The sequence below is a fragment of the Oncorhynchus clarkii genome, chromosome 5, assembly GCF_045791955.1.
Source record: "Oncorhynchus clarkii lewisi isolate Uvic-CL-2024 chromosome 5, UVic_Ocla_1.0, whole genome shotgun sequence".
Lineage (NCBI taxonomy): Eukaryota > Metazoa > Chordata > Actinopteri > Salmoniformes > Salmonidae > Oncorhynchus > Oncorhynchus clarkii.
Window position 1 is genome coordinate 54,238,222 of NC_092151.1, and position 13,587 is coordinate 54,251,808.

The window sequence follows — 13,587 nt, forward strand, 5'->3', positions numbered from 1 at the left end:
GTTCTGTTATAATCTGTTTTATTATCTCTACTTCGTTTATACTGTCCTATTCAGCGGTGGTGTCATTTAACAGAGTACTTTGCTGTAATTTGTGTGGTAAATTTGTAATCTTTCTCTTTTTTTATTTAACTTAGTGTGAAAGGAGAAAAAAGAAAGAAGAAACCCGAAACACTGCTCTTGATACCGTTACTACTATTCAATAAGCTTTACGTATCGGCCTCACGGCCTTCGTCAGAGCTTTTACTTAGTGTGAAAGGGAAAGGCTTGTCATAGCATGGCAAGGCTTGACAATGCACAGCATTTTTGTAAATCTAACATTCATTTCATAATTGATTATTGGCAATTAGCTTCTGTTTAAGCTCTGGATTTCATGAGAAACTTTTCTCGTTTCTGAGCCCTCAAGACCAAGAGATATGGAGACGCTGACACCCAGTGGATGTTGTGGGTCACTGCATGGAGACTTTTACCCGTGATTACATGAAAACCTCTTCACTGCAGCTGTGAGATACAGAATTCATGATTTTGAAATATGCACTTTGATGATCAATATTCAACATGTATTTGATTGCGTGGAGGTCTATTTTTGCTTAATAGGTTGCAAACCTGTTATAATCGTTGTGTAAAACACAGTACGTAACATGTTGGGGCCAATTACAATTGGACCGTTTATTCACAGCAACATACCAAGCGGGTAAGCGGGTAAGTGTCTTCCCTACATGACATGCACTTCAGAGAGAAAGGCCTGCTCTCTCTCTCTGCCGGTCCCTCCCTTTCTCTCATGCTGCCGGCCTGGAGCGGTGCTGCAGGAGGGTCCACTGAATGCAGCCAGTGTCTGACCAGGTAACTTTAAACTACAGAGAACTCTTCCTCTGGGTGGCGTCCATAGCATCGTTAGACCATTAGGGAACAAACAAGCCTTACCCTTTTACTGTGGAAGGGAGCTGGTGAACAAGAACATTTCTGCGAAACATGCTGAATTTGATTACTCACGGCTGTTGTCTCTTTAATTCGTCTCCTTTGTAGATTTGTGACACTTGCTTGTGTACGTGTGGCACCACGCGATACACTTCTGCGGGCCAAAATTGATGGATTTGCTTATGACTTGACAATGACAGTGAAAGGATATGTTTTTGAGAAATGACAAAGGAGAGAGCGAGAGACTAGACTGCATGCCAAGAGGCCCGCAGCACACAGTGTGTGTCCGCTCCCCCTGCTCTGGCTCTGTGGGATAATAAGAGGGTTTGTTTTCCTAGAGCTCCCACATGAGGGCTGGGCCTCGTTGGCTAAGGGGGACGGGCTGCCTTCCTACAGGATAAGTAGGCAGAGAGAGAGAATGAGGAGTGGCAGAGAGGGAACCTCCTTTGTCGATTTATAGGTCTTCCATGCACACATATACACACACACACACACACACACACACACACACACATAGATAGACACACACAGACAGCAGGGGCCTCTCAGACAAAGTCAGGATGTGACATCACTCACAGGAAGAGAAGCCAAACAACTTTTTGACTTGTACTTTTTTGTCTGCGCTGCTGTGTCGCTGGCTTCTCAGTGAAGTTGGAGCCTCGAGGTCTGTTGGTAGCTGGGAAGGAGGGAGTATCTGTAGGAACCGGAGAGGGACAGATCTGCCTGGATCGTTGTCCACATTCCCAAGTCGTCCACATTGGGAGCCCAGCCAGGTACTGTGGGGGAAACTTCTCCCCTTTTTTTTATGTCTCTGTTGATCTCCTTGTATCTCTTCTCACTCTTTCACTTTGATGCATATAACTGGATCCAACTGTGTTTGGTCCATTGCATTAGCGACTCTTTTCTCTCCCACATGTGTGTGTAGGATCTAGAAAGAGCTGCTGTTATTCTCCGCTGTTCGAAGGAAATTCCATGGAAAACTCAGTAAAGTGTGCAGTGTGCACAGTGGGTCTGGTCCGCCATCCCCCGTACGTGATCAGACATGCACCCGTCTGTAATTGGAGAGGCATGTGGAGACTGAGAAGCAGTGAAGTCAACAAAGCGAATGTATCCCAATCCCTTGGCCTGTATAGAAATGTAACCTCTGTGCACTGCGACTGTTAAATACAGTAGTACTCTGAGGTGTACGGTCCATGACTGTTATTCACATCTGTGCATCTGAAAGTTAGATACCATAACTAATGGAGTGTAGTAGCCATCACTAAATCAGCAAACTATCCAGTTGTGGACCAGCACATATTTTCTGGTCATTCTCCAATGGACTACAAACTCAGTGCTTTCCCAATGTTGAATGCCTGTATTATCGCCAATAGAAATTCACCAGTAGAGCTAATACAGTGGGGCAAAAAAGTATTTAGTCAGCCACCAATTGTGCAAGTTCTCCCACTTAAAAAGATGAGAGAGGCCTGTAATTTTAGTCATAGGTATACTTCAACTGACACACAAAATGAGAAAATCACATTGTAGGATTTTTAATGAATTTATTTGCAAATTATGGTGGAAAATAAGTATTTGGTCAATAGCAAAAGTTTATCTCAATACTTTGTTATATATCCTTTGTTGGCAATGACAGAGGTCAAACGTTTTCTGTAAGTTTTCACAAGGTTTTCACACACTGTTGCTGGTATTTCGGTCCATTCCTCCATGCAGATCTCCTCTAGAGCAGTGATGTTTTGGAGCTGTTGCTGGGCAACACGGACCTTCAACTCCCTCCAAAGATTTTCTATGGGGTTGAGATCTGGAGACTGGCTAGGCCACTCCAGGTCCTTGAAATGCTTCTTACGAAGCCACTCCTTCGTTGCCCGGGCGGTGTGTTTGGGATCATTGTCATGCTGAAAGACCCAGCCACGTTTCATCTTCAATGCCCTTGCATTGATACATGGCCCCATTCATTCTTTCCTTTACACGGATCAGTCGTTCTGGTCCCTTTGCAGAAAAACAGCCCCAAAGCATGTTTTCACCCCCATGCTTCACAGTAGGTATGGTGTTCTTTGGATGCAACTCAGCATTCTTTGTCCTCCAAACACGACGAGTTGAGTTTTTACCAAAAAGCTCTATTTTGGTTTCATCTGACCATATGACATTCTCCCAATCTTCTTCTGGATCATCCAAATGCTCTCTAGCAAACTTCAGACGGGCCTGGACATGTACTGGCTTAAGCAGGGGGACATGTCTGGCACTGCAGGATTTGAGTCCCAGGCGGCGTAGTGTGTTACTGATGGTAGGCTTTGTTACTTTGGTCCCAGCTCTCTGCAGGTCATTCACTAGGTCCCCCCGTGTGGTTCTGGGATTTTTGCTCACCGTTTTTGTGATCATTTTGACCCCACGGGGTGAGATCTTGCGTGGAGCCCCAGATCGAGGGAGATTATCAGTGGTCTTGTATGTCTTCCATTTCCTAATAATTGCTCCCACAGTTGATTTATTCAAACCAAGCTGCTTACCTATTGCAGATTCAGTCTTCCCAGCCTGGTGCAGGTCTACAAGTTTGTTTCTGGTGTCCTATGACAGCTCTTTGGTCTTGGCCATAGTGGAGTTTGGAGTGTGACTGTTTGAGGTTGTGGACAGGTGTCTTTTATACTGATAACAAGTTCAAACAGGTGCCATTAATACAGGTAACGAGTGGAGGACAGAGGAGCCTCTTAAAGAAGAAGTTACAGGTCTGTGAGAGCCAGAAATCTTGCTTGTTTATAGTTGACCAAACACTTATTTTCCACCATAATTTGCAAATAAATTCATTAAAGATCCTACAATGTGATTTTCTGGATTTTTTTACTCATTTTGTCTGTCATAGTTGAAGTGTACCTATGATGAAAATTACAGGCCTCTCTCATCTTTTTAAGTGGGAGAACTTGCACAATTGTTGGCTGACTAAATACTTTTTTGCCCCACTGTAGATGTAAAGTACTGAGGAAGAGGAGGATCCTGTTCACACCACACGTACTGTGTACAAACACCATGCGTATGTGGAGGAAGCTGTCAAGAAGATGGATGACACTCTCCTCCTGAACAGTCCAGGGCCCCTCATTCCTACACGTCTCGAGAGTAGGAACGCTGATCGAGAATCAGTTCTGCCTTTAGGCTCATAATGAAAAAGATTGTATGGAGAGGGGGGACCAGATCCTAGGTCAGCACTCCGACTCTGAGACACTATAAATACAGGCCACGAGGAGTGAAAGAGGAAGCTCTTTGTCAAAGTTCTGCTGAAGTCTAACGCCTCTGTCAGACCGACAACGTCATTGCATCAATACTGTAATAAATTCTGCAGTCAAACTTTTTTCATTATGTAATCAAACATTTTAGTGGATATGAATGCAAGAAAAGTTCAACATTCACCTTTTGCTTACTAGTTCTGTCAAGTCGATGCATACAATTGTATGCATATCTTGTATAAATCCAATGTATGCATGACCCAGAACACAGAACGCACTGCAACTGCCTCTGCAACACAATACTGCAAGGCAAACTGAGCTTTCCATTGGAAATGAATGTACTTCTGGTGTACCAAAACCCAATGACGCTATTGGTCTAATCGAGGCGTAATAGCAAAACGACAGTAAAACTACACTAAACCAAGTGTAATGCAACATTTCTACTTGCACTCATTCTGCATGACTGTAGATTTCAGACTCAGAGCACATGAATAAGCTTAACTTATATAGAAAGAAAAATATTTCCCACTTAAACCACACACGTTGCACCATAACAAAACCAGAGCAGCTGTGTGAAATGGAACGTGGGACACAAATGTGGATACAGTCACGTACAGTCATAAGGGCACGAGATATATGTGTCATATAGAATGAAAGAAGAAGCTATTTTAAAAGAAGCTTCAGAAGCATTTTAGAACAGCATACTGTCTCTAGTTTATTCAGCGTATAATATTTTGAACAAAAACCTGCATGACTTATTGACAGCTGTAAAGCTTGCCTTGACTTTTCAGAGCACTCCACATGAAAGTCATGGAAACTCAGTCAAGTTCAGATCCTTCTTAACCATGGAGCTGAGTAGCCAGTTGGCTACTAAACCTGCCCTGTAACTGAACTAGTTTGCTGGGGAGTTCTCGGTAAGATCTGATCCACCACGAGTTATTCTCTTCTCTCTGGTGCGCTTGACTTGATTGATATACGGGTTGTTGTGATGACTCATCCCTTGAAATGACTACCCCCCCCCCCCCCCCTACTCCTTCATCCCCCCTTTTTCATACGATACTCTGATACGGACAATCGTTTGTTATTAACCCTTATGATTAAAAAAACAATTTAGTCTAATAGATTTTGTCCCTCTGCAACATTCACTGTCTGAAAGGAAAATGTCAAACCCATTCAGGCTGTTTGATCCTTAACCAGTCCAGGACACTGCGAAATTATCTCCTCATGATCTGCCAGATGGTTAATAGCTAATAATGACTGGATGTATGACGCCATTACAGTAATTATCTACTGTGCTATTGTCCATCCCTACAGGGGAGTAAGACCTCCGTCAATATTGTATCAGGTCAATGGTGAAGGTGTTAGACAACTCATGGTGCTACAATTGAACTTGAGGCAGTGTAGCTGCGCAAGTGGATTTTCTCCAATGGAGTTGTATGACCAGTGAGAGGTAGTGTTCTGTATAGTTAATGTTGAGCGTGTGGGTGGCGGCTTTTAGGTGGAAAGTTCAAAGTGTCTCACGTACAGACGACGTAAAGAACCCTTTCACCACGCTTCCTCTTAGCGAAGTGAAGCACGCTCTTCATTTACACAATTACCTTTGGCCATCCCCTCTGATCTGATTTCAGTATTAGATCACACTAGGCCTATTTCAAGGACACTGTGGTTGTTGGTCTTGTGACATTCAACGCATAGTGGCCGCCAGAAAATAAAAGGTCATGAAATGAAAGAAAAAAAAAGAGGTCATGAAATAAAAGAAATTAATTCCGCAAATGGATTCTTCTCACCTCATATTTGGGGTCATATTTTCTGTTCCGAGCAGTTTCACAATCCCTACATGCTTTGCTCATCAAGTCCTTCAAGATATGCCCTTTGTAAACAAGCTTACAGTATTGTTTCTACTCTGCTGTTTTCATTTCCTGATTTCTATCATGCTGCCTGATAACATTGTGAACGAGCTGAGCATCTCTAACCTCTCATGACCTATTTTGTTTCCTCTATGTCTCAGAGAGGGGTCCCTCCATTCTCAATCATCCCCAATGTAGAGGTCACTGCCCTCTGAATAGAACAACTCCTCAGCGACCTGCAACCTAAACAAACGTATGTTAGTGAAACCTGTCCAATCCATGCTCAGGAAGGCCACACCATAGAGTCCACCATTAAGACAATGGCGCTCTGTCTCGGACAAGTCTTCAGCAAAGACAAAACGTTTAGGCCTCGGAAGCGCTTTGAGCCTGGGACCCAGCGGTTTGAACTATACAAGAAGGCCCAGGCCTCTCTGAAGTCAGGCCTGGACCTGAGGAAAGTGGTCCAGCTTCCAGAAGGAGAGAACATCAACGACTGGATCGCCGTGCACGTGGTGGACTTCTTCAACCGGATCAACCTGATCTACGGCACGGTCAGCGAGTTCTGCACCGAGCGCACCTGCCCCATCATGTCGGGGGGCCTGCGCTACGAGTACCGGTGGCAGGACGGAGACGACTACAAGAAGCCCACCAAGCTGCCCGCCTTGAAGTACATGAACCTTCTGATGGACTGGATAGAGACGAACATCAACAACGAGAACATCTTCCCCACGAGAGTAGGTGTGTAAGGCAGTGGTTCCAAACTAGGATAGTGAATGCACCTGTGATGTGGCTTCATGCCCACTCTCTCTGACAGTATCTTTAATGGATCTAGAAAGGTTCAAAGAAAGGTTAACGAGATAGGTTAATTACACAATGAGGGTGGCAGAGTGTGAATTATGGGGGGCCAGTGTGAGCTAAGCTCCCATGAATGAGACATGAGCACCTCTAAATGCAACAAAAGTCAAACTTGGGGGGGGGGGGGTCTCTAAATATTGATAATTTGACCAAGACGGGCCGACAGCAAGATGCCCTGGCCGCAAGACGCATCAGTCTCACTGGAGAAAGCATCCGAGTGAGTAAAACAGCGCCCCTCTGTCTCAGTATGTGTAGCCCATGTATCTGATGCTGTCTGGTCAAAAAGAGTATGATGCTTTCTCCGGTGAGATAGATTCAGACACTTGCGAATTGAAGGAAAATGATGAAATATCATTTCATAATTTTTAAAAATTTGTTTATGGTTTTTTGGGGAACCATAGATTCCCTCGGCATCCATGAATGCACACCACTATATTAGGCCTAATGACAATCGCCAAATGTCATTACATTTATGGTGTTTGTAACGGATGTCTTTTTCCATTCATCAAATAGCAAGTGTACAGTGTGCACGGTTTGGATGCTGGGATCATTTTTGGAGTAGACAAATGTGCGCAGCTGCAGTTAGCCTACTTCTTGAAGTGATTTATTTGACAATCAGATGAAAACATCATGACTGGTTGTGTTCATGCCACATTAAAATGTAATAAAATATTTTTTTTTACTGTTAAATGACATATTTACTGTTAGGCCCATAAAAAACAAATCCCAAGTGAGGCTCCCCCGAATGTCACGGTATAATTTACACTCTGGGGGGTGGCATTTGGAAGAAATTGAATGGGCTACTCTGAGTCTATTGTTCATTGTCAAAGGGTTGTTATCAAGCTCTGTTTGTTCATGCACATAATCTCCCTCCTCAATCTATTAAATTAACATGTAATTGTGTTGCGGGCTGCCGAGAGAAATTTGACAGTATACGATCTACCTACAGTATAGGATATTGATGTCCAGTGTGATTTGAATGATTCTTAATGGAAACGAATGTGACAGCTTTAATGCTAAGTGAGATGTAATTATGAAACATAATAGAACATAATTATGGAACATAAGGCCATTCTGATAGTTACAAATAGATTTTCATTAATGCATCCAGGGTTGGTCTCTAAAATGAATTGAATGGGGTGGCAATCTTCCTCACTGACAGTTCTATCCTCTTTGGTCCCAGGTGTTCCTTTCCCTAAGAACTTCCAGCAGGTGTGTAAGAAGATCCTGAGCCGTCTCTTCCGGGTCTTTGTGCACGTCTACATCCACCACTTTGACAGCATCTGCAGTATGGGCGCTGAGGCCCACATCAATACCTGCTACAAACACTACTATTATTTCATCTCTGAGTTCAGCCTCATCGAGCACTCTGAACTGGAGCCCCTGGTGAGAAAGGAGGTGTGGGGTGAATGGAGGGGGAGGGGGGGTCAAAAGTAGTGCACTAAATATGGAATAGGGTGCTATTTGGGATGTATCCTTAGATAGAGCTTGGGTGGAAGGTTCCATTTCTATGTCCTGTAAGTTCATATTTAGGACAGGGGTAGAAGGGTGTCTGGATATGAATGTATGAGGGCGTATCCCTCCCATTACTATCATAAAGACTGACTAGTTTTGTCGTGGCCCAATAAGGGAGGAGCTTACATTTTCCTCCATAAAACGAAGGCAGTGTATTGTCTGCGTTATTTCACACCACAACAGAACATGTTGTTTTGAGTGTCTGCGCAAACCACATAAACTGGGTAATTATACAGAATCAACTCTGGGCATAGAGCATATTACTAAATCACAGCCCAGTATAAAATAATTATACGATAGCAGTGTGTCTTTCATTTTCCCTTTGGCACAGTCATTGGAATTAATGATGCACCACTTATTTCCCCAGTTTGCATCATAAAAAAAAACTTGTTAAACTCTTTGTAAGAAGTCTGGTTTGCTTTATATAACCATCATAAGTGAAATTGCAGTCTAGCCAGCCATAACTGAGAATCATGTCACGTTCAAGTTGTTTTCTCTAGTGCAGAGAGCTTCGTTACATCTGAACAGATGGAGGTAGGCGCTCCGAGGTACAATAAAATGCCTCTGTTATCATCATTATAAAGGACAGGCTTTACGTCCCCTCCTGGTGAAAAAGTAATGAGACTATATCAACAACATAATCTGGGGGGAAATAAGCTTTTGGATGACTAGAGGTAAGATGGGAACAGCCGAGTGACTTCTCATCAGATGATGACTGTATTGTAGCCTATCTGTTGGAATATATTTGTAGCCTCATACAGCGTGACGGTAGGTGAGTAGCATTGTCGGTTACGAAAAATTAAGCCTGGGGCCATCTACCGGTCATTTGTCAACATCATATGAATGCTTGTCTCTCCTCTCTTCTCTTTACCCCCAGAGAGCAATGACAGAGAAGATCTGTAACTAAACCACTTGGACAATGGAGTGTACATCATTTAAAAAAATTCCCCGGAGCCCTTCAAGAGACCCACTGCTTCCAAACACTCAAACCAAAGGACAGTTGAATGGATTTTGAGTGGATTTGAAGAACTTAAGTGTTATCCATCAAGCATTAGAATGTTTATTCACATTTTCAGCCAATAGGCTATATGTTTTTAGGAAAAAGGACTGTTCTGCTTCCTAGATTTTGTGCTGTGATATGCAGCATTTCAGTATTTTGTGTTTTATTTGAATAACTGTTCTAGTATTTTGTGTTTTATTTGAATAACTGTTCTAGTAAGCATGAATATGTTTTTCTTGTGCATGTTCTTGACATCATTAACTTCCAAAATGTGCTTGCGGTTTCGAGGTGTTTGAGCCATTTTGTGATGGACAGAAGGCGACATCACAAGACCCCTCTCCAGTATTTAGCATTTTGTGACAAGTACGTGTCCAATGTGTCCCAGCCAGAGGCAACAGAGTTAAGGACTTTGAAAAACAGACATTTTGTGAGGTGTCTGGGTAAGTACAGGGTGACAACCGGAAGCAATATTTGTGAAATATTGACTTCATTTTCATTTACCAAAACTAGTTCAACTGGGATTACTCTGGGAGACTAATCTGATTGAGATGTGTGACTGATTCAATTGCCAAGTGTTAGGACAAGTAAGTTCACCCACTACAATTGGTGTTTTTGTTGCATGCCCTGTTCATTTGCATTTTATTATTATGGAAATGTTTTAGCTGTGATCAAACTAAATATCAGACATAGGATATTTTCATTCAGACGGTGACCAATTAAAACCTGCCTCATTGCTTTTGTAAAACCTTAAAGTAACTGTCCAGTGTTTTCAGATTTCTATGAAATGAATTACAATATGAGTGAAATAGTTTTTCTTCCAAAAAAAAATGGTAATTAAGTATGTTATAAAGCAGCTTTTCTGTGTTGCTGTGGTGTGGGCTTACCCCAACAACAGAATGGTGTGGGCTTACCTCAACAACAGAATGGTGTGGGCTTACCTCAACAACAGAATGGTGTGGGCTTACCTCAACAACAGAATGGTGTGGGCTTACCTCAACAACAGAATGGTGTGGGCGTACCCCAACAACAGAATGGTGTGGGCTTACCTCAACAACAGAATGGTGTGGGCTTACCTCAACAACAGAATGGTGTGGGCTTACCTCAACAACAGAATGGTGTGGGCTTACCTCAACAACAGAATGGTGTGGGCTTACCCCAACAACAGAATGGTGTGGGCGTACCCCAACAACAGAATGGTGTGGGTTTACCTCAACAACAGAATGGTGTGGGCTTACCTCAACAACAGAATGGTGTGGGCTTACCTCAACAACAGAATGGTGTGGGCTTACCTCAACAACAGAATGGTGTGGGCTTACCTCAACAACAGAATGGTGTGGGCTTACCCCAACAACAGAATGGTGTGGGCGTACCCCAACAACAGAATGGTGTGGGTTTACCTCAACAACAGAATGGTGTGGGCTTACCTCAACAACAGAATGGTGTGGGCTTACCTCAACAACAGAATGGTGTGGGCTTACCTCAACAACAGAATGGTGTGGGCTTACCTCAACAACAGAATGGTGTGGGCTTACCCCAACAACAGAATGGTGTGGGCTTACCTCAACAACAGAATGGTGTGGGCTTACCCCAACAACAGAATGGTGTGGGCGTACCCCAACAACAGAATGGTGTGGGTTTACCTCAACAACAGAATGGTGTGGGCTTACCTCAACAACAGAATGGTGTGGGCTTACCTCAACAACAGAATGGTGTGGGCTTACCCCAACAACAGAATGGTGTGGGCTTACCTCAACAACAGAATGGTGTGGGCTTACCCCAACAACAGAATGGTGTGGGCGTACCCCAACAACAGAATGGTGTGGGTTTACCTCAACAACAGAATGCTGTGGGCTTACCTCAACAACAGAATGGTGTGGGCTTACCTCAACAACAGAATGGTGTGGGCTTACCTCAACAACAGAATGGTGTGGGCTTACCTCAACAACAGAATGGTGTGGGCTTACCCCAACAACAGAATGGTGTGGGCGTACCCCAACAACTGAATGGTGTTAGCTTACACCCACAACAAAATGGAGTGGGCGTATACCGTTCAAAAAAATCTTAACGCAAGTAGACCACTCATTGGTCAGCTCATTCTCCTCAGGAGAATAACATCATCCTGTATTTGGATCAGTCTATTTGAGATACAAGTTTGAGGTGTTTAAAAAAACTAACATTTTAATGCTTTGGCTACAAATAAGAGCATAGGATGAGTCAACAGCATTGAGAATGAGTTAACATAATTTTAACAGAATTTTCACTGGGCAGTTACTTTAAACAACTTTGCCATTCTCTCTCTCTCTGTGTGTGTGTGTGTGTGTGTGTGTGTGTGTGTGTGTGTGTGTGTGTGTGTGTGTGTGTGTGTGTGTGTGTGTGTCTGTGTCTGTGTGTGTGTGTTCGTTTTGAGGAAAGCTATTTGATATTAAAATACTAATATGACTCATGGATATAACTAATAGGACGTCCTATTTATAGGGCTAGACTATTGTAGGGCATGGGGCCCTATAATAATATGGATATACTCCTGGGGGGCATGGCAACCATTTTTCAAAATGCATGCAGATTGTAACAATATTTTGGAAATCTGTTTTAAGATAAATGCTCCAAATTTGGCACAGAGGTAGATTTCTGGACCCTTAAAATATTAAGATATGGAGCCAGCCCACATATGCAGCAATTAAAAGACAGATTTATGTAGCCTGAAAATATTCATTTCTGGAGCCACCACAGATTTGACCCCTGGGGACAGTCACTTTAAACAACTCACCAGCATAAGACAAGAAACAATACCTTTATCTTATCATAGTCACACACCTCATGTAGCCTAGCCCATAGATCTATATGTGTTGATAAGGTTTGTATCACAACTAAAGTGGCCAAATAACTCCTTAAAATTAAAAACATTAATATACACCACTTTACAAGTGGTGTATAGCCTAATTGGCATACATAAACAGAGCGTGAGTTTCAAGTTTGGGGAAGATCAAATTTACCATAAAAATATAGCTTTATAATAAAAGCGTTACATGCATTTGCAGTCACTTTTGATAATGGTGTTTTCACTTTTGATAATGGTGTTTTCCCGCTAATGGAACATTTGTGCTTATAGTCTACCGCCATGTGTGCATTGCAGCACTTATAATGTGAATGAATAGCCTAATAGTTTATCATCATTTAAAGCTAAATGTTCTGATCTGTTGCGTCAGCCACATTGCGTCAAAAAGGCCATGGTTGTATTAATTTGGGATCTATCGCATCCCACACCTTTTGAATTATGGGCGATAGTGGATTGGCATAGGCTAGTGCTTTCGCTGTTCGTTAGGCCTACTCATCTTGTTGGCTGACGAAAAGTAAATGTGGACAGTTCTTCCAATATCTTCAATATGCACCTCGGAATTGGATAAGGACAAGCAGTTGCATCCCCAATGTGTCGGTCTTCACTTGTAGCCTGTGAGAAAGACCTGATCAGGTGATGGATAGCCATGTGAGTGAGAGGTGCTTCGGAGAACGCAGCAGTCATTGAGAAGAGCACAAAGCAGCACTCCAAGGCCAAGGGCATAATGGCCACTGGCTGCAAAAGGCATGGATTTTTTTTAGGGTGCATTACGGCCACACAAAGGGAATGTCGCTGTGAAATTCGAGGCATTGTGAAGTGCTTGTCAAATGTGAATGAGAGACTGATAAAGTGTGTACAGCCTGCACAAAAAAAATCTAAGCAGAGTGCATGCCATCATTAGAGTCGCTTCATGCCGCCTTACATTGTATTTCAAATCAAAACATATAGCCCAACATTTGTAGAACAACTAAAGTTACATTAATAACTCTAAATTAAGCATATACGAGTACCTATTTCTTCGTTAACCAGTCAACACAAAATAGCTGCATGTACGCACTCCCTGAAATCATTTGGAGAAAATATCCTTAATGTTCTATTCAGCTTTGTTCAATTATGTTCTTCATACTATAAAATAATGCCATGGAACTTTAAGCAAATCTTGTCTGCTAAACGAGCTAGTGTAGTCCACAGCCATTTTGGCATAACCAGAACAGAACCTAACATAAGGACATCTCAGAGTATGCTATTCTGTTCTTCTGAAATAGACTACATCTTCTTCATGTCATGCTTCTTTAGACCTGTCTAACATAGATAATGGATTTATTGTAAAAGTGTAGGCTACATTACATGGATTTATCAGACTTTTTAAAAAATGTAGATGTTCCAAAGGTCTGCATCAGTGGCTTGTAG

At 42.6% G+C, this 13,587-nt stretch overlaps 1 protein-coding gene across 3 annotated transcripts; it reads left to right on the forward strand.

The window, feature by feature from the left end:
• Positions 1 to 1,342: 1,342 nt before the first annotated feature.
• Positions 1,343 to 10,093, forward strand: LOC139410087 (MOB kinase activator 3C-like). Of its 3 annotated transcripts, none has more exons than XM_071155528.1 (4): positions 1,343 to 1,688; positions 6,133 to 6,709; positions 8,010 to 8,212; positions 9,219 to 10,093. In XM_071155528.1, exons 2-4 carry the CDS (start codon positions 6,292 to 6,294, stop codon positions 9,246 to 9,248), a joined length of 651 nt encoding a protein of 216 aa, XP_071011629.1. In that variant the 5' UTR covers positions 1,343 to 1,688; positions 6,133 to 6,291; the 3' UTR covers positions 9,249 to 10,093. The 3 variants fall into 3 exon arrangements, with proteins under 3 accessions (XP_071011629.1, XP_071011631.1, XP_071011630.1); XM_071155530.1 differs by having other exon boundaries at positions 1,551 to 1,688; positions 9,223 to 9,317; XM_071155529.1 differs by lacking the exon at positions 1,343 to 1,688 and adding an exon at positions 4,916 to 5,038.
• The last annotated feature ends 3,494 nt before the right edge of the window (positions 10,094 to 13,587 follow it).